Source organism: Amphiprion ocellaris, chromosome 17 (assembly GCF_022539595.1).
Source record: "Amphiprion ocellaris isolate individual 3 ecotype Okinawa chromosome 17, ASM2253959v1, whole genome shotgun sequence".
Classification (NCBI taxonomy): domain Eukaryota; kingdom Metazoa; phylum Chordata; class Actinopteri; family Pomacentridae; genus Amphiprion; species Amphiprion ocellaris.
The window spans coordinates 16,866,356-16,887,441 of NC_072782.1; the positions used below are offsets into that span (position 1 = coordinate 16,866,356).

Here is a 21,086-nt window from a genome sequence, read left to right on the forward strand (position 1 = left end):
ATCACAAGCTTTAAAGTATAGTTGTTTCCCTGTTATCCTTTCTCCGTGTGTTTTCGTCCTGTCAAGTGCTGCCTGCCAGTTTAAGCCACAAAAGAATTCATCTGGAGACACCCACATGAATTCACTGAGGCATTCACATATTTTACAAACCACCACTTAAGCGTGCACACAAAGGGAACCATGTCAGTGTTGTTGGCTTTATGTTTGTGCCTATGCAGTTGCTGCAAGATCCGTTGCTTTTCTGCACTGGAGTTTGCTGGTTGTGTCCCCTTCAGGTGGTTTTTACAAGGAACCCAAAGTGACCACATTGAAGTGTGAAAGCTATCTTTAAAACCCACAAGAAATGTTTATGGAATGCATGATTGAATAGAAAAGTACACGGTGGCTTCAGCCACTAACTTCTAATCCCAGTGTTTGTGACAGTTTTCTCTCACTGTCTCCTTCTTCTCTAATTGCTTCCTGGAGACATTTAGTCATAATTTCCAGTCTGAGCCGCTGTGTAGGAAGTAGTTGGCATTTATTTGATTTTTAACGTGACTGAATGACGTACTGTATCTCATCCTGAGAAAGCGATACAGCAGCGGACCGCTAATTATCACTGTGTAGTTCCAGCTTGAACAGAATCCAATAAAAAAGCAAAACAATGCATTAAAGCAGCCTTAAGATAAGCAACCATTTGGTTCCACATCACACCAGTTCACGCAACCTCCATTGTTTTTGTTCTGCCAGTGGAAGATACAGATTACCAGCATTCAGGATTAATGTGATTTCCTTTTTAACTGTGAATGTAATCTGATCTACATTCACTCCATTGTGTTGTGTTGTGACAGGTCACCACACTGTGTATATCGGTGTGCATGTTCCCAAGAGCTACCACCGGAGGAGACGCCACAGACGCAAGTCCAGCCACAAGGACAGGCGGGAACGAAACGAGCAGAATACGGAAGGATACAAGTCGGATGGGGAGAATGCAGACGATCCCGCTGCTAACGTCCTCAAGCCTCTCAGTGAGTTCCCCTGATACCAACTGTGAAACCAAGTTTAAAAAAAGAAAACACCCAGTGTGCAGATTGTAATTTATGGGAGCCCCATTAGTAATGAATAAATCACTCTTGAGATGTTGGGTCAAGTCCAGCAGCACTCTGCAAATTACAGCCTACAGGATATCAGTGCTTCTGTAGTGAAGGGGGTAGAGCAGCGAGGGCTGGGTGGGGTGGCAGCCAACAACAAAAAAAAAATCTTCAAACTGAAACCTACACTCAGCTGAATTAATGGAGCAGGGGAGTGGGAACATGCTGAATACTAATCTGAAAATGACACTGGATTGGCTTAAAGTGTGTAAAGTCAACACAAAGAGGGGTATTGTCTGTCACCTCCATGATTAACTCAGGACTCTGTGAGATTTGTGACAAAGGTTTCTCAGAAGCTAGTGACTAGGTAGGTGGGGAGAAAGAGGGGTAAAAGAGATGAGGCAAAAATCAAGCTGTTGCACCAGACTGATGAGTTGGAAGGAGGCCTGATACAATGGCAGGACTGAGAGGAGAAAGGAGTCTACATACAACACATTTTTTACTACGCCAAGGAACGGCGGAGTTAGGTGACGATCGGCTTATGTTTGCCTGTCTGTTTGTCTGTCCATCTGTTTGTCTGTCTGTGCGCAACATTACTCAAAAATGGACTAACGAATTTGGATGAAATTTTCAGGGAAGGTCAGAAATGACACAAGGAGAAACTGATAGATTTTGGCAGTGATGCGGCTTGCAGTCTAGATCCATGGATTTGTTAAAGATTTCTGCATCATTGCGAGATAGCGTCACTGTAACTATGACTACAAGTGAATGCTATGTCAGCTGCCTGCTGACCATCACATGATTACGATCCTACTACAAATTCACTGTTGCGGACTTATTGGGACTTATCCATCAGAAATTATACAAGGAACTATTGATTAAAATGTGGAGGTGTTTCCGAGTCCCATCAATTCCTGCTGCCCGCTACATATTTAGGTCAGGCAATTCGATATCCATACAAAACATACACATGCATAACACATGTCTGTGCTCAGCGCAAGGTCATTTTGTTTGTGGGTACATCTATATTAAATGGCCACATTCTATGTTGCCGTGATTTCTGCCGCAAATTTCTTAAAGATTTCAGTCATCGGAAATGATACGACTGAGCAGCCTTGGGGGAGTGCTCTGCTTTCTGAGTGCTTTTCTTTTTTCTACTTCGGTTTTTAATTTATTGCTATATTTGTTTTCAGCCTGCTTTGTGTAAACACAGCTCGCAGTTCAGCTGAACAACATGTCACAAATGAGTGCTTCAAGGATGGTTAGTAAGTTGAAAATCTAATCATACTTTCTGTTTTTGCTCTTGCTGAATTTGATAAATTGTGTAATTTTATTGCACGCTTTTCAAAGCCACTGGTGGGTTTTGAAGTTCCGAGAATTAAGAAGCACGTTATGATGGATGCCAGTATCAGGAATCTTCCTCCTGCTACAGGGAAAACACACCAGATGTCTTTCCCTGTATAGAAGCTTAGAAAAGTAGCATGATACAACCATTAATCCCACGATTGTTTTCTAGAACAGGAGGAATTATAATACCAAGAGACTCTTTAAGATAGGCCAGCTTAAACATACAGGTTTAATGTACAAGTGGAGAGATTTTTTTTTCTTTGGTGGGAAAGCATTAAAGCAACAGCCTCACGATTTAGCATTCGTGTACAGTAAATAAACCATCTAAGTATGGAGAGCTCCATATTGTAGCTCTAAGCCTTGATGAAGGCTCTGTACCAGCGTACAAACCTCCTGGGTGGTGAGTTCTTGAAGAATCCCAAACATTACAACTAGCATTTTGAAAGACATGCAATTATTGTACACAGTAGTGGAATTCACCTTAAATGACACAGCCTGGAAACTGGCGTAATGGGAGGGCGTTACCGCTGTGCTTACTGCTGGTGGAGGTAACGGTTAAGGTATCAAAATAAGTTGGAGATGAGCAGCAGGAAAGACGAGGGATTTGCTTCCCAACTCATCAGGACATGTGTGAGCAATGACGGCAGCACTACAAACCGAAAGGCTGTGATAGGATCAAGGAAAAGTTGTAATTCTAGTGATATTTGAAGTTCAGATGAAGCCTGAATGATCCTGGTAATCATCACGATTACACACACACACACACACAGACCTACAAGGTGGAAACAACACAAACCGTGCTATCATGGCTGGCACTGAGCAACTGTAAGAATCTTCTGAATACTGTAACACACGTAGGACTGACAAATAAATGAAATCATCACTTAATCTTCTTTACAATGTGTGGTGTCAACAAAAATGTCAAGACCACACCAAAATAATTACCACACTACCTGAAACACTGGTATACACACCAATAAAGGTGCCACCAGCTCAGTCCTTTCCATACGTTTTTCTCTAATTCCACTATTATGTGCTGATGAAACCCCTCAAAAATGGGCAAAAGCTAAAATAATGCAACTTTTACACATGTAGAAGCAAACAAGAGTTCAAAGACACAGTAAAGAGAGTTAAGCTTTTCTAGCAGCTCGGCTGACAAGAATGTACTAAACAACTGGCACTTTCTGTGGACGTACAGCACAGAAAGGTGAATGCTGTGGGAGCATAGTTGAGAGCACCACCCTTAGATAAGGTTAACTGGAACAGCAGACACACCAGGAAACTGCAAAACCTGCCAAAATAGTTTGTGCAACAGGAAACAAAGCTCCCATTTTGTAAAATTTAAGCAGATTATAGATGTAAAGGTGAATCGCAGGTGATATCTTGCTGCCTTTCAAACCCGCAATCAGTGCATGAGTAAAAATTTCTCCCTTTGTCTGGCTGCTCATGCAAACTTAGCTACTACTTGACATTAAGGTGCAAAAGGGCTGCAATATGAAGCATCAATGGAGAGGGAGAATGTGGAGGGATTTGCATCTGATTCATCATCTGTAACTTTTTTCTGTACACTATATAGCAGATGTTACAGCCTGGTGCAGTAACACATGATTGTTTCACTGCAAACAGTATACAGGATGTATATGCAGTGCATACATTAGATGGCTTTGCTATCAGTTGGATAAAGACTCTGGAATGACCAGAATGTAACAATTTAGTCAGATATTTAATAAAGCAGAGATGGCAATAATTTATAAATGACACACAATTAGGTCAGATGGGAAGAACTTTTCACCTGTTACATCCTCAACACCTTGAATTTTCACACCAAACTGTTGGTTCACAGGCTCCACAGCAGACGAGTGCTGGACTAATCCTCCCTCTGACGCTATAATCGTCTGTTACACCTCATGCTGCAGAGTAAACCAGCCTGTGTGCTTAGTCATCCCAAGGAGCCATGATAGCTTTGCTCACATTAATCTCCATCTAGATGTCACAGACGAAGTGTGCAATCTGATTGCTGCATGAATGATGCAGAGTTTGTTGGTACCAGATTGGAGGTATTACAAACAAACACCTTTTCTGGTAATAGACACACATTTATCGATAAAAAGTAATTAGGTTTAAGTATCTGTTGTACTGATAAGAGCTTTCCAAGTGGCCAGTGCTTGATAAAGCATCATTAATGTCATAAAACTCAGAACAGTGAAAGTGTTTTTCTGTAGTGCCCTTTAAATCCTTCAATATTACACATACAGCCTGATCCTTATAGAACTATCAAATCTTTGCGGCCTCAAATTGTTGCTCTTAGTTCACCCTGTTGCACTTTCTGTATGTATGATTTGAACATTTCAGTAAAAGCCAACAGTGTTGCTGGTTGTTCATGCATAGAAAAGATATCGGACCGTAAATCAGGAGGGGGCGGGATAGAAGTGGAACCAAACTAAACACAGGAGCAGGTTTTAAACTGTCCACACTGAATGCTCCCTCTAACACACACACACACACACACACACACACACACACAAACAGACTCCTACTTTCTCATCCTACTGTATCTCTGCAGTAGATCTGAACTGTAAACAGTCCTGTAAGGTTGAATGAGAGGGCAGACCCTACTGTATGATGAGCCACTGCTGGGATAAACTGTTTTCTCCTGTTGAACAGTAAACGATTTCAGTGACCCAGTGCAAAGATCGTCATGTTGGATTTCTGCCCCTTATTAACCCTTCTGGGCTGGCATCAGTAATCCATCCAGTGGCTCTGTAATCTATTAAGGAAATGCTGGTATTTTTGGTCACTTTCAAAAAATAATCATAGAAATAAATGGACATTTTATATACATATTTACTTAATGCTGACTATACAAACAACTCTCCACTGTTTTGGTGAAAGAGGTCGCTGGTGGAACCGTTGACTCTCCTCTCACATCACAAGCTGCACCAATGTCGACTTCAAAATGGTGTACAGTATTTGCTGATCTTCAGAAGTGATTGGAGAGATCTGTGCTGCATCCTGAACATTTAGAAATCTACTGCAACACGAAAGTGGCCTTCAGAAAGTAAATGGTGTCTCAAGATAGCAATCTGTAGATTTTGCGCTGCATAAAGAAGGGTTCCTACTTCAGTGCTCCCTTGGTAACATGACACAAGTGAAAACACAACAAGAAGTGATGTACAAAAATAGGGACTCAAAATTTCGTCTGCATGGTATAACATAGTTAAAATGCCATAAATCATAACAATATTTACAATTTTAGAAAAAAAATGTTCATCATGTTGATTCTAAGTTGTTTTTTTCCCCAAGTGTCCAAAGGCTATCTGCAGGGTGGTTGAACTGCAGGCTAGCACAGCTAGCTCAACCTAATACTCCATTAATTTTTGTGATGTGACTGTTAGTTGCAGCTGAGTAACACAAAATTATTAATTTTGTATTTGTAGTGCAAACAGTTCAGTTTTGGTGAAATGTTTAAATGAGACATGCAAAATACAGTGATTTTGATGAAATTTTAAGCTTGAATTTGGGTAATTTTCCAGAGATGAACAGTTCAAAGACCACTGGAAAGTTGAATTTCTGATGATTCTTTGTGCTTTTACAGTTTCTGGCTTTGACAAATAGTGTAATTTGACATTCAAAAAACATACTCTTTGGGGTTCAGCGTGTTAAGAGAGTCGAGGCCTCGTTAATAGGAAAAAATGACTCAAATTCCACAAGGTTAATAGGAAGACATGTTGCCCCTTCCAGCCATGCCTTACTTTTATCTTATTTCACAAAGAATAATTAAAATGGATTATGGGACCTAAATTGGCACGTGTCCCTATTTGATATTTAGAGTTCCCTGAAAGCATCCTGTGTGAAAATGTCAACACATAAACAAACAAAATAAGATGACGATCTTAAGATCTGACATGTGGGTAGGCTGACGTGCCGGACGACCAACTCAAAAACTCAAAACACACACACTCTGGTAGACAGTGCATACAGACAGAGCCCTCCACTTGTTGAATTTTCCGCTGTTTTGCCCTCTATCTAAATCCCCGTAATCCTGTTGATTCTGGCAAAACCCGTGGAGCAGTCCACTTAAAAGTTGTGTTTAACCACAACACAGTCCTGGTTTTCATTGATAACACCGGTTGTGAGACTTAAGAGGCGAATGGTGTTGTGTACACCGTGTGCCGACAATACGTCTTGTCATGTGCAAGCTGGCATGTCAGCATAAAGGTCCTGTGGTGATGAGGAGAAGCGAGCATCTCTCATGTTTGTGTTTTGGGTCCTTGCTGGGTACACTGAGCGGTGATGCTGATGCACAAGATGGGATCCTAAAGCCGTTCCCAAGAAACTGATCTTGACCTTCACATAGCTTAATATCAGATCCGTCACTACAGTAGAACAGTACCAAGTGTACTATTTTAAAAACAGCCATTCTATATAAAGCTTGCTTGGCTGTGCTGCTGCAGGATTAAGAGGTTACAGGCACTGTTATGTTACCAAGGTATAAACCTGGAGAGCCCTGACTTGTCCAGTGTATCAAGAAAGCTTCATTACACTACTTAACCTCCACTTTGTCACCTTATTTCACAGTTGCACAACTTTCGTGGAAGTGTTAACAGGAAGAAGTTGTTGTCACGATGGATAACCCTTTATATACACAGATATAAAACATTGGAGCCATCCTCATTGTTGTATAACTGTCTAATTTCTGAAAAGGAAGAGCGAACAGAAGATAGGCATTTGGCGTGAGTGATCAAATATTTAATTTCCTGACACAGGTCTTGGCAACCTTTCTCAGAAGGAAGAAAATTTTAATGTTGCAGAAAATCTCTTCTTCTTGAGGGTGCTTGGTTTGGAAGTCTTTGCTTGTAGCTGAAATGCAACTACTCTTTTGAGTTGGAGATGATTTTTTTTTTTTTTTTATCTTTTGTGCATGTCTAACGATTTCTTATGTCTGCATTAGTGTTTGACACAGTTTTCAATAATGACTCCAGCCTGCAGTTATTTCAAAGGCTAGAAATGAGTATTGAACATTTTCTGTTTAATAGTGTGCTGTTTATGGACCTCTGCTTTCCTGAATAGTTTATTTCTGTTGATTGTAGCATTCCTAAGGCCATAAAATCCATTGGTATTGCTAAATAATGAATTTACACATAAAATGAGTCTTGTATACAACTGTATCTTGTGAACTCAGTTTGGTTCAGCTTTTGTGTTCGATACAGGGAAAGTTGACATAAGGATGTAACTTTATTAGCAACTATTTACACAATTGAGCAACTGCTGTTTTTTTTTTTTTTTTTTTTTTTTTTTTAACCTGAGTTTAATTCCTAACCACCCAACCTGATGGCTGCACAACAGTGACTAGACCCTCTTGGGCATCAAGTAAAATGATTGTTTTATTTGTCCCTAACTTACCTTTTCTCCCCGCAGTTTCTCCAGCTGAGAGGATTCGGTTTATCCTGGGAGAGGAGGACGATGGCCCGCCGCCTCCTCAGCTCTTCACAGAGCTGGATGAGCTGCTGGCCGTGGACGGGCAGGAGATGGAGTGGAAGGAGACGGCCAGGTGAGCCGCCCGAGCTGGAAGTCTTAAAAGCCAGATGTGCTTTCTGTCACCCCCCACCCTTCTTTTTTACTACAAGAGCCGTGAGCAGAAGCTTCCTGTTTTACAGTCACATAAATGGAACACAATCCCTTATGAATAATCACGTTTTGTACGTGTGGGGAAACAGGCTGCACTCCAGTGAACTCCCAGTCGACTCTTATCTGATTGAGATCTGTAGTACCTGCTCTGTGAGACCAGGAAACAGCAGAAACTCCCACAAGACCAGAACAAGACTTAATGTTACAGCCTGCTCTGGAAGGCAAGAACTTTTGGCTTCAGCATGTTGAATCATTAAATGATTCGCTCTGTTGATGTCTATAGTGGCTGTTACATATATATTTGTTTAAGTCCACATGTGACATATTGTCTTTTTTTGTTTCAATCTAATTTTAGTATTGCAAATGAAAATCTAAGTGGCTGTTATTGAAATTACCAAAAAAATGCAGAGGCCTAGTCATGGAATATTTAGGGAGGCAATAAAAGAAGAAATATGATTTATTGTTGGCACTTTATATCATGTTAGCTTTTACTATCTAAAAAATAATACAATAAGGCAGTATATGATTTTTTTTTTTTTAATTTGTCAGAATAGCATCTGTTACGTTGAATTTATCTCAGAGCATAACTACTCTTTCACTAGACTACTAGTGTAAGAGTTGTTCTAATCCTTTTGTGGCTCCAGATGAAGCCGCATTAAGTCCGATTTTGATCATTTTGAACTGTTCAATGTGATTCTATCAAAGTTATGTAAAGTCCAGTGCATGCTATAGGTACAATTTGATCACAAAAGAAGCACCAAAGGGCAACAAAGTGACTAAAGCTGTCACTTTCACAAATGTAGTTGTTTAGTTCATGAGGAAAGATCAGCACTGTTAGTATAGTTTAAGTCTAATATAAGTACTATGCAAAGATAGATCTAAAAAACATTATTTTGTCATTCCTGGAGTAACATACACAAACATAGTGAGGAGTTTCTTTTTTATAACTAGTACTTGGAATTCTTGGTCTCGTTTTGGGAAGATAAAGCCGGGTTTGCATTGAAAGAGGATGTGAATGAACTCCTTAAGGTCGACAGAGTCTCCGTGTTCCCTGCAAGGCGGCTGGTCTCAGACGTGTGGAGCCCAGCCAGAGGGACACTCTATCCCCAGAGGAAACCCCATCCTCAGGCCTCCAGAGAATGGCTCTTTGTAGTGGTGACATGTGAGGCATTATTATTAAAAAGAATCCTTGTCCTGAGTCTTACCTTCGAGGCGAGGCTTATCCGTGGTAATAAGTCTCATTTCTCCGACGGAGACATGTGTGGTCTGAAAACTGGAAGACTGTCGCCACCTCAGTGTCTGGGGATTTATTTTTTATTTCTATGCTGTCCTGCGTCCCCTGTTCTTGCCTCTTGAACTGTGACCAATTCAAAACACCACGGGGTTGTTTAGCAAAGAATAGAGAATCCATCTTGTCGCCTTTTGTTTGCAGCCCGTATTTGTTCCTAAACATAGAAAGCCACTGTCATGTACTTTAGTTCATATTCTGCAGTGACCTTTGCTTTCACGAGAAAAAAAAATACATGTGGCTGAGGTCCAGCACAGCGGTCAGAGTACACCACACTTCTTAACTGTCTCCCTGCTTCTGTGTCCTTTCTATCCTCCAGATGGATCAAGTTCGAGGAGAAGGTGGAGAAGGGTGGCGAGCGCTGGAGCAAGCCTCATGTGGCCACACTGTCCTTACACAGCCTGATGGAACTGAAAGCATGCATTGAGAAGGGCACCATCATGCTGGACCTGGAAGCCTCCACACTGCCACAGGTGGTCGGTAAGTGACCAGAGCCAGAAGTCCGGGACAACACTCTGGAAGGTTTTGAAGAACCTGAGGATGTCTCCGTCTTCATCATCATCATCAATGTTTCTGTCTAACAGAGCTAATCACTGACAGTCAGATCGAGACCGGCCAGCTGAAGGCAGACCTGAAGGAGAAGGTCATGTACACGCTGCTACGGAAACATCGCCACCAGACCAAGAAGTCCAACTTGCGCTCTCTTGCAGATATCGGCAAGAGTGTTTCCAGTGCAAGTAGGCTGTTCTCAAACCAGGAGAATGGTAATTTTACAAGCTGCCCTTATCATCTTCTGACTCCTTATTTCTTTCCTGACGCTAAATTTTCTTTTTCCAATACAACTTTTAACTTCTTTTCCTTCTTGTCTTTTCTTCCCAACCTCATTTTCTCTACTTTTTTTTCCCTCTGGGGCTCTTTGCTGTCTCTGACTTCCTTCGTCTGGGGGCGTTGCAGCACGCAACAACCCCCTTGAGCACCCCGTGCCTTGTTTAACCCCACAAGAGCCAGAGGAACCATGTGAGGTCATGAGGAGCTCCAGCATGGGATACCTCTGTAAGTGAGGTCACAGCCCTCTGACTGAAAGCATTGTTGGGACATAGTCGCTTGGAAAACTGCCAAACTTGTGTGGAAATACAAAAATAAGTAGAGCTAAAAAAAATGCAGTACTGTTGATTTCATGTTTAATCCATTGTGCTAAAAAGCTACTTGGGTGTTTATTCAGGGTGGATACTCTCTTGGCTAAATATTTCCTTGGCAGCAGAAAGCTAAATTGTTGTAGACTCTGTTCTCAAATGTTGTTGGTGACAGAGGAGGAGCAAATGGATGAAACTGAGCTCCAAAGTTTACATTCTCACACATTTGCCAGTAGTTTCCTGAGAGTGTTTCTGTTGACATGCGTAAGCAGCTGACCTAAGACGGCCATGCATCCCAGCTCTGCTCTCTCTGGAGTGTTTGAATGAATGACCATCTGGCATTAGTCTTAGAGCTTAAGCCTAGCCACATTTAGCCAGGTCCTGATGTTTCTGGCACTCTCCGTGTACTTTCCTCTTGGCTTTCTTTTCTCTGACTCATCCACCTTCTTGTCTAAAAATGTCCCACCTGAAGCCCGTCAGTCTTCCGCGGCCTCTTTGATCCTAACAGTGTCTCGCCTCCCTGCAGGTAGCCCAACTACGACCCATAGAAACCTCACCTCCAACAGCCTGAGCGACTTCTCTGACAAACCAGAGAAGGATCAGGTAATATGTTTGTGTGTCTCCGTAGTATTATTGCATGAGATTACGCAGATAATAAGACCACTGTGCCGCCATAGTGGATGATTCTTTAGGTCTTGATGCACAATGCAGCTCTGTACAGGCTCGTGTTGGACTGAGAGCTTGTGAGCCTCATGTACTGATAAATTACACCCGTGGTGCTCTCTATCCCTCCACAAAAGCTCTCTGTCTTTGTTGCGTGATCTTCTGTCAGCCACCGTACATGTGCAGTTTCTCTCGCTGTCAGGACTCATGATGGAGAAGCTAAATGTAGGTTAGCAGATAAAAGATCACAGCAGCAGTTAAACTGTAACGAATGAAACTGTGCTCCAGTGACTGTTGATGAAACTGTAGATGTGTCAGAATGGTCGGCCTTTGACATTACACCAAGGTTTTAGTTAATCATCTCCTTGCATATGAGTTTTTTACATCCAATATTTATGTGTTTGTATTTTATTGCTAAATCCAAATGAGAACACTGTAGACTTTGGATAAACACTGTAGTAAAGTGTGATAATTAGACAACATAAAGTCAAGCTGTGGTTCAGCACATAATTCTAGGAACACGCAGGCACCACCTATTCCTACTAAAGACAGTAAAAACACATGACAGTAAAACACATTTTAAGGACTGTATTATTGTTTAAAAGCTCCCATCTATTACTGATCACACTGCACGTGACACTGAAATGCAGCAAAGTGTGTAAACGACCCATAATTATTTGCAGTTATTCTTATGATGCCTCCAGACATTTTCATTTCCTGACTTTTTCTTTCTCTGCGCTGCTCCTTCTGTTCCAACAGCTCAAGAATAAGTTCATGAAAAAGTTGCCCCGCGATGCCGAGGCATCAAACGTGCTGGTTGGAGAAGTGGATTTCCTGGAAACCCCCTTTGTGGCATTTGTTCGCCTGCAGCAGGCTGTCATGCTGGGAGCCCTCACCGAGGTCCCTGTGCCCACCAGGTAGCGCACAAAACAATAACTGCTGTCACTCTGGAAGTCGCAGCTTTTAAACATACGTTAAAACCATCAGTTTCTGACTTAGCAACATCTCATTTTTTTGTTCTTACTTAGATTTCTCTTTGTCCTGCTGGGCCCCAAAGGCAAAGCAAAGTCCTATCATGAGATTGGAAGAGCCATTGCCACTCTGATGTCAGATGAGGTATGTTATTACTGTGCTGATTTCATATTTTCGTTTAAAGAATTGATTTTTTTTTGGGAGTAAAACTGGCCAAGTTTGCCTCAAAGGTGCATTTGCATTAATCCTCTGAATATCCAAACCTGTTGGCAGGTTTGTAGAGCATGTTGTCTTCATAAAAAATGGCCAAAATGGCTCCATTTATCACAGATAGAAAATATCAACAGTGAAAAATTGAAAGATTTTCAATGTTCCCAAAGTCATTGAACTAATAATGTTTGATTTGTCGTTCCATTAGGAAAATGACCCAAATCTAAATAAAAAATGTGATATTTTGTCAAAACACTTTATTTTAATTTGCCCTAGAGTCACCATATACACAAACCAGATTCTGTAAAAAAACCCCCGACATATTCTGCACTCCTCAATACATGAATCTAAGGCTGACTCTGCTGCAACCACCACTCGCATGATAAACATTCAAAAACTATTCAGCAGAACTGTAGTGCTTACACAGTGCACAAGTATGGAAACCAATTAAAAATGTAAGTTGTGAAATATCGCAAATATGTAAAGTTACCCTTATTTTCAGTATTAATAACACCTGTGGGCTATTTTTGAAGAAAAAATCAAAGAAATTCAACTTTCACTCATTACTTATTATGATGTAGTGCATTGTACCTGTATCATACCACACAAAAGCCTTTATTGCACCTCTCTACCTCTGGTCGTGGTTTTGCTGTTTCCATAGAGGTGCAGGACTTTATAGTGAAGTGAAAAATGAGCCCACAGTGAGAAAATTGCATAAAAATGCCAAGAAATTGCTTGAGGTAAAGAGGGTTAAAGGATTTTCTTAACTACAAATTAGATTTTATTAACCAAAATTCATGCTTTGCAAGAATTCATGAGACTTTTTTGTTTTAATCTTTTTTGTTTTGTAGATTGAAGGCAGGCACTTTCTAATATTCAAGCACAGTACATCTTATTGTCTTCATGCTCCAGTTGGACTAATTAAGCCCTGACTTGTTGTAAAACTAAGATAATGGACAAGTTAAGATCCCTTTTGGAATGAGGTGACCAATCCTCCAGACAGTGAAATGCCCCATTAAGGTTTTGGCCGGTCCAGTTAACTTTAATAAAGCAGTGTAAGAGGGTTGTCCCTCCTGCTTGCCATCTGCAGCCAAATCTCAGCTCTCTGGATATTGCTGCATTAATCATCGCAGCAGTTGGCCTGGCCAGTCCTGTTGGCAGTGACCAGTTTTTTAGCTTAGCTGTTAAGCCGTGTTTTGAAGTAGCGAGAGACAAATTTGTTTTGGAGTTAGCAGAATATATGCTTTAACATAAGGCAAAAAAAAATCCTTCATTCATCTTCATTATAGGCTTTTTCTGTCCTCCAAGTTTTCCACTCTGCTTAGTGTCTCTGCTTTGTATCCTCGCCTCTCCAGGCTCAGACTCTGTGTTGTCAGGAATGTTAACAGATAGTTCATAACATTCTCAATCCTGAGAGCACCTGGCCGGCTATTTCCCACAGGCCTCAACTCTTCCCAATATATCTCATATGTCAACACTGCCTTGTAGGAAGTGTTTTTCCAGGATTTCCTCAAGTTAAACTTTACCCTCTCAGCACTGTCATGACGGTCGTGTCACACATTTATCAGTTGTTTGTGTTTGAGAGTCATCACCTCACATGCCGCCCGGCTGTACTCTGCCAGTTCCAGTGATCAGGGGAAACACACACTTGCTCACTCACTATTTGTGTACATTGTAGAAGCGTTCAAGAAATTCTGTGTTGGAAGTCAGGTTAGGTGTCACGATTTGCATTTCAGTGACGTGTGTTCTCTGTGTTCCAGTAATCAAAAGTGAGTAGTCAGTGTCCTCAAGTGAGCCATTATAGTTAGGCATTTTGTGTCTTTTCTTCCTTGTTCTGGATAAATAATTCACAGGCATGTTACATTATTAAGTACTAGAGTTTTAGATTTTTGAAAAAAATTTCCACCTGACAAAACTTCCCCTGAATTAGTCAGTAACAGCTGCGAAACTGTGAGGCCAAAATTAACTACCTCAGGCTCTATGGATCAGAGATACACCAAACATGGAAAAACAATGAATGTTACACTCATAGCAGTACCCTGCGGCCTCTTCAGTCAATATAGCACTGTAACTGTGTTTCTATGATGGATACAGACTAGTGCAGGTGTTAATTAGCTGCTTGCTGATGATCTGACTGTGTCTGTTTGCTGGCAGGTTTTCCATGATATTGCCTACAAAGCGAAGGACAGGCAGGACCTGCTGGCTGGTATTGACGAGTTCCTGGATGAGGTCATCGTCCTGCCTCCCGGCGAGTGGGACCCTGACATCAGGATAGAGCCACCCAAGACTCTGCCCTCCTCAGACAAGAGGTCCGCTCTAATCCACACCACCTAATCCGAGTTAATGAAGTCCCCCCCCCCCACATAAATCTATTAAATCTCACTAAAGTCTCACATGAACATACACAGCACTTAAGATGTGAATGTATCTTCCCTGCATGATCTCATGTCGTTTTCTAAAAGTGTGACTGTCTGACTTTTGCTGAACTGCAGCTTGCATGGCTATAAATGGCAATTACTGGATGTTAAATGGAAAATCTGCTGTTTAGCATTCAGCTAAAATGCAAAGTTATTGTAATACAAGTGGAACTTGTGTTGTTTTGCTAATGAATTTAGTTTTTGTAATAAGAAAATTGCATTATTTAATGACCTAAAAGTTACATAAATCTAATTCTTCAAAAGTCAGAGAAACAACTAAATATGAAATGAATTAAAACGTAGAATGAGTATAGTTACTATGTGCATTATGTACTGTTTATCCATCACTAAACAACACTGTCCATATTACACTAAAACTGATGCCTGTGTAGCATGATTAGAAATAGCTGATCTTTCCCAAATAGATAAATGGTTTGTTTTTGTCAATTTTCTTCTCTATAAGCTTTACACTTATGTACATTTTAATAGTTTTATAAGTTATAAGTCTTACTAGCATATCATGTTGTACAAGACATATTTGTAAAGATGGTTTGACACTGCGGTTCTTTTTTTGTTGATGGACAAAACAAAACAAAATGTCTTTTTTTACAGATTTCATTCAAGTTTCTCTTCTTGCTTGAGTCGACTGAATGCTTGTGGTCTGAGTTTGTCCTCTGATTTTAAAGGAAGAACATGTACGCTGGATTAGAGCCACCTCAGATGAATGGTGACACCCCTCATGATCCGGGTCACGGAGGAGGAGGAGGAGGACATGAAGTTGGAGAGGAGCTCCAGCGCACAAGAAAGTAATTAAGATTTCACTTTGTTTAAAAGAGATGAAGAAATAACATCATCATCAGAGATAGTGATTTTTTTAAAAGAGATTTTTTGCTTTCTTTTTGAATAATATTTTTATGGAAAAAAAGCGATTAGATGGCGATGTGAGCCTTGTAGATGAAGGCATTGTCATCCCGATTTATAATGCATATCTTCACTGATTGACAATCAAATACCATCAGGATTATAAAGTAGTATCATAGCTGAGAAAATATTTGAGTCTTTGTCTTCCAGTAAGTTTCCAATGAGGAAACGTTTCACACAGAAGTCAAGAACAATGACATCACTTCACTATTGAATATCCTTGTGTTTGTCTTTGGTCGGAACAAGTGTTCTTTCATTGGAAACTTGCACATAAATATTTCCAGTGATCCTTTTTTTTTCCACCTTCTGCACATCATCTGTCATTTATATAGCTGAAATATGACATTAAACAGTCTTGCCATTGCTAACTTGATCGTCTCCGTCTTTAAGGTTCTGTGGAGGTCTTGTTCTGGATATCAAGCGGAAACTGCCATTTTTTGCAAGTGACTTCTATGATGCGCTGCATATCCAGTCTCTGTCTGCCATCCTGTTCATCTATCTGGGCACGGTCACCAACGCAATCACGTTCGGAGGCCTGCTTGGAGATGCTACAGAAAACATGCAGGTAAACCCTCCATCCCACTTTTATTATTGTGGTATTTTCCCTAGACCAAGTGTGAACAGTCAAAGGAAAAACTCATTTAAGATCAAACAAGTCATCTATTAGCAAAACCAAACTTTCAAGTTGTGTTGGCAAAGTTAAACCTGCCTAAAAACATTCTCCTTGGCCTAAGTTTAACCACTCAGAGAAGCTGGACCTGAGCCCATATTTATCCAGTTTGGGTTGTGGTGACACTGATTCAACGCTCAGCTTCACTGACCTAAATCACAATTGTCTGGATACAACCAAAGTCAATGTACCGAGTTAAATTAAGCAATTTGTAGTGTTATTTCATCACTGTGGCATTTGACTTTACAGCAAGTGGGGTTATTTCTGTGAAAATATTGGCACCCAATGAAAGGAAAAACTCACTGATGATGAAACAAGCCTTGGAGTAACCTTGAACCATCTAAACTTTCAAGATGTGTGACTGCTGACCAAGTTAAAAAAAAGAACAACCCTCGGCTAAATTTGAGCACTCAGAGAAGTTCAGATTGATCTGGTTTGGGTTCAGGTGGCACTGAATCCAAACTGACCTAAATCACAGGGTGGCTGTGGCTCATGTGGTAGAACGGGTCGTCCAATGATCGAAGGGTCGGCGGTTTGGTTCCCGCTGTGTCCTAGTCATGTGTTGTTGTGTCCTTTACCCACCTTTGCCTCAAGTGTGGCCACTCACTCATGTATGAATGCGTGTGAATGTTGGTGGTGGTAGGAGGGGCCATAGGCACAGATTGGCAGCCACACTTCCGTCAGGCTGCCCCAGGGCAAATGTAGTTTGTGTAAGTGAATGAATAATGGATCCATTGTACGCGCTTTGAGTGTCTAGAAAAGCGCTACATAAGTCTAATCCATTATTAAGTTTCATACATGACAGTAAATTAGGCAATCTATGGCCTTTTATTTCTTCATTTTCAAACTGATTCTAATGCTGAAATTCAGAGCCTTTATTCTGGTCACACACAGTGTTGAAGTTACCAGATTAAAGAGCAGATAAGAACTGGTAAACCGACTCTTACGTCCTTGCATGGCTCTAATGTTTCTGCTCTGAATGCATGTATAGCACTTGTCTCTTCCATTCCTCTTACTAACAGAGTGCATTTTACTCTTTGTATTGTAACCAAAGTAGAATATACGTCCCACGAGCTAGTCACTTTACTGCATTCATTGTTTATATACTTAAGTGCACAGGGTTGGATTTGCTTCAAGATGTTTGTTGTTTTCACCTCCATCATCACCGAACTCCTTATTATTAGTTAAACTAATACAGTCACTTCAGCTGATAAGCCATGGTAATTTTGAGCTCAGAGGCAGGATTCCACATTCGAGCTTTGTGCAGCTGTGGTTCAGTCGCATACGGTGCTTGCTGCATCCAGCCCGGTGCCCCTGATAGCTGAGTGTACAAGGCTGTCCAGTCATCAAGGTGCTTGCTTCGGCCTCTCTTATGACAAAGAGACCTGCAGGGCATCGACCTCAGGGATTTGCCAAAGCTGTAAATAACCACAGATCCAGATTACTCAGCCACTGTAGCCTCATCACGGCTGTGTTTCCAGTGATCCGCCCCTAACCTCCCCCCACCACCAGTGCTCCTCAGCCCGACGTCACTCCGCTTTCAAAGTCTGAGCACAGCTGAGGGAATCCCTCCCCTCACTTAACCTTTCTCACCGCATGTCTCAGAGCTGTTGTGAATTGCTTATCTAACAATAGGCTTGTAAAAGAAAAAACAAAAAAGTGCAAAAAACTGACATGACTGGAAACTAAACAGGCCTGTCCTGATGGGCCAGAACTGCAGCTGCGTGGTGTGTATATATAAAACAATACCTTCATTTGAGTAAGCAGAATTATGATAAAAGAAATATGCATACTAATGCAAGTCTGCTGAACAATTTTTCTCACTTTCTTTCTCATGCTCACTCCATGAATGTGCTTTCTCATCTCCTTTTGACTAATTTGCAGGACTTTATTGCTTCAAAAGGTGTGTGTCAAGCTTTTTGTGCGTGTGCTTTGTTGCAGGGAGTGTTGGAAAGCTTCCTGGGTACGGCACTGACAGGAGCAGTGTTCTGTCTGCTGGCTGGTCAACCTCTGACTATCCTCAGCAGCACGGGCCCGGTGTTGGTCTTTGAAAGACTCCTCTTCACTTTCAGCAAGTGAGTTGCTCAAAATCATCCTTTCACTTTAAATGAAATGAGTGTAAGCGAGGGTGAAGCTGAGTTCAAAACCAGGAGCAGTGGCCTGGGAGATATTTATAGATTGTGGTCTTTCCCCAAAGGACTGATGCTGTTTATATGTTTACAGAGTCTGGATCCTTGTGCCCCCTATAAATAAAATAAAAATTAAAAAGTAAGGAATTTGAAAATTAAAACTAGGCTGGCAATTTTGCATCAAAGATAGTTTATTTGAACAATATCAGTAGAACATTTTGTGCTTACTGAAGGTCTCTTGGCAGTAACAGATTGTTCAGGGTGCAGTTGCCAACTGATTGTTCATTTCCCATGTGTTTTTGCCATCAACTTCCTGACTGGGAGACCAGAGCAGAACCACACACATCCTTGTGGAGAACAAGACACAGGAGAAAAGCTGTTAAATGCCGCCTTGTCCCTCCTCCTTCCACTGTACTCCCTCCTTCACACAGAGAGAGACTTCTAGCATTACCAAACACCATGCTGATTATGTTCCATTATTAATAATTCACACTCATTTAATTTTACACTGTGAGTGAAGAATGTCTGTGTCCCCCAAATGTTTCCATGCCTCAAGTCAACGCTTGCTGAGTCAGAGGCAGCTGTTGGCCCATCTACAGCTGTTCAATATCATGTGTGTACCACACCACAAGAACTATATATAGAGAAGCCTGATGACAGTTGCAGCCTCAAAATCAATATTGGTTTACTGTAAAGGACCCCACAGCATAGCTAATATTTACAGACCTTTAAAAGACTATTCAGGTTAAATAGTAGTAGCTAAAAGTTCAGCGAGTTCTCTATAGGATTGTGCATGTTCTGGAAATAAAAAAAATAAAGGTGCAGGAACACACGTCAATTCACAATTAACCACTCCCTCTTCCTCAGAGACAATGGCTTCGACTACCTTGAGTTCCGGCTGTGGATCGGCCTGTGGTCGGCTATATTATGTCTGGTGCTGGTCGCCACAGATGCCAGCTTTTTGGTGCAGTATTTCACACGGTTCACAGAGGAAGGCTTCTCTGCGCTCATCAGCTTCATCTTCATCTATGATGCTTTCAAAAAGATGATAAAGCTGGCCCACTACAACCCTATCAACTCCGAATACGATCCCAACCTGGTCACTCAGTACGACTGCCGCTGCATGCCTGGTACGTAGTCTGCACCTTTTCTGCAGGTCACTGGAATTTTCACATAAAGATTGATTACAGGATGAGTTAACCAGTAACACAGGAGTCAGATGCCAGCGCTCAGTTGTCTTGAACCATCAGAATGTCAGAATTAATGATACCAGACATTAAAAACTGAACACTTTTATTTGGACTTATCCTAATTTGGCCTAATTTTACCTTTCAGTATGTTAAACAAAGCTTTCAGTGTATATTTGCTGTGTATGCAGTGGAAATGAAAACTGATACTTGCATGTGTCATGCTGTAGATACCACTGTTGACTTTCTCAACAGCCCTATCAGTTTGTGTGTCATGAGCAGCTTGGCAGAATTGCTTGTGAGAGATGTTGACACACATTTAAAATGGATACTACAAGTGCTAAAAGTGATCTCATTTTGATGATTAGATATGATTGTTTCTCTTTACTAGGCAACTCATCAGAACTGCTCGATCTCTCTGCCTGGACAAACAGTACTGATGTGGTATGTGGTGTCCTTGTTATTTTGGACATTTAGTAGCATTGCGTTAGTAGCTTTAATTGAGAACTCATTGCTTGAAAGCTACTGCTACTTGCTGGTCCAAACCAGTGAAAATATTCCTCCTTGTCTCTCCAGCCGGTGAATGCCACTTGGGCGTCCCTCACCAAGAAGCAGTGTAAGAAGTACGGCGGGCAGCTAATCGGAGAGAACTGTGGCTACGTGCCCGACATCACCCTGATGTCCCTCATCTTGTTCTTTGGGACCTACATCTGCTCCATGGGCTTGAAGAAGTTCAAGACAAGTCGCTTCTTTCCCACAACAGTGAGTGATCACACCTGACTCTGGATACGTGCCGTTGTTTTCACTTCTGGCCTGGTGCAGATGAATTCCTTGCCAGGAGTGAACAAGTGAGAACATTGCATTGCAGATGTGTGAGGTTAGAAGAGGAGAAGAAGGTCAGATTTCAACACTGTTAGAGCAATGATGTCACGGGGCTTCATGTCCACTTCATATATTACTGCTGCCTCGTTTAGATAAGTTGTATACCCACTTCTGGGGTTTTTTTATTTGCCTAGAAAAGGCCTCAGATACTTATCAGTGCACATCGTGTGAAGTAAGGCTGCATGTCCCTTCTTTTGTTTCTTCAAATCACAAGTTCACATGGAGTAGACACATCGGTGCACTTTTACGCTCGGTCAGCAAGAAAAAGACACCTGCCAGCACTTTTGCATTTTTGCAAACTAGAGAGACAAAAACTTCCATAATAAACAACATAGGACGTTTTTTGATTCAGAAAGTAGCAGCACTACAATGTAACACTCCATCACAAGTAAAAGTAGTATTTTTATGGATGTTGAGGGTGCATACCAACGTGATTCTCCAGCAAACTCTGTGTCAGCCTCGGGTTAAACTGATTATAATTAATTATAAGTCACCAACTGCTGAGCAACTGTGTCCGCATACTTGACAGTTATAGCTGCACTCACTGAACTGCAGTAGTGACAGTATAA

The 21,086-nt window shown here is 41.3% G+C and overlaps 1 protein-coding gene across 8 annotated transcripts in view; it reads left to right on the forward strand.

The window, feature by feature from the left end:
* The window catches only part of LOC111565429 (electrogenic sodium bicarbonate cotransporter 1-like), a 34,490-nt gene that overhangs the window by 4,554 nt on the left and 8,850 nt on the right, over positions 1 to 21,086 (forward strand). For 6 of the 8 annotated variants that reach the window (XM_035946037.2, XM_035946036.2, XM_035946039.2 and 3 more), the window contains exons 3-17: positions 831 to 1,007; positions 7,836 to 7,968; positions 9,653 to 9,813; positions 9,918 to 10,097; positions 10,288 to 10,386; positions 10,993 to 11,069; positions 11,889 to 12,046; positions 12,158 to 12,245; positions 14,466 to 14,620; positions 15,415 to 15,534; positions 16,040 to 16,214; positions 18,261 to 18,394; positions 19,316 to 19,578; positions 20,027 to 20,079; positions 20,212 to 20,397. In XM_035946037.2, the coding sequence (XP_035801930.2) occupies positions 831 to 1,007; positions 7,836 to 7,968; positions 9,653 to 9,813; positions 9,918 to 10,097; positions 10,288 to 10,386; positions 10,993 to 11,069; positions 11,889 to 12,046; positions 12,158 to 12,245; positions 14,466 to 14,620; positions 15,415 to 15,534; positions 16,040 to 16,214; positions 18,261 to 18,394; positions 19,316 to 19,578; positions 20,027 to 20,079; positions 20,212 to 20,397 (2,159 nt within the window). The remainder of the gene's footprint in view (positions 1 to 830; positions 1,008 to 7,835; positions 7,969 to 9,652; positions 9,814 to 9,917; positions 10,098 to 10,287; positions 10,387 to 10,992; positions 11,070 to 11,888; positions 12,047 to 12,157; positions 12,246 to 14,465; positions 14,621 to 15,414; positions 15,535 to 16,039; positions 16,215 to 18,260; positions 18,395 to 19,315; positions 19,579 to 20,026; positions 20,080 to 20,211; positions 20,398 to 21,086) is intronic. The other 2 variants (XM_023265481.3, XM_035946040.2) reach the window with 1 other exon arrangement.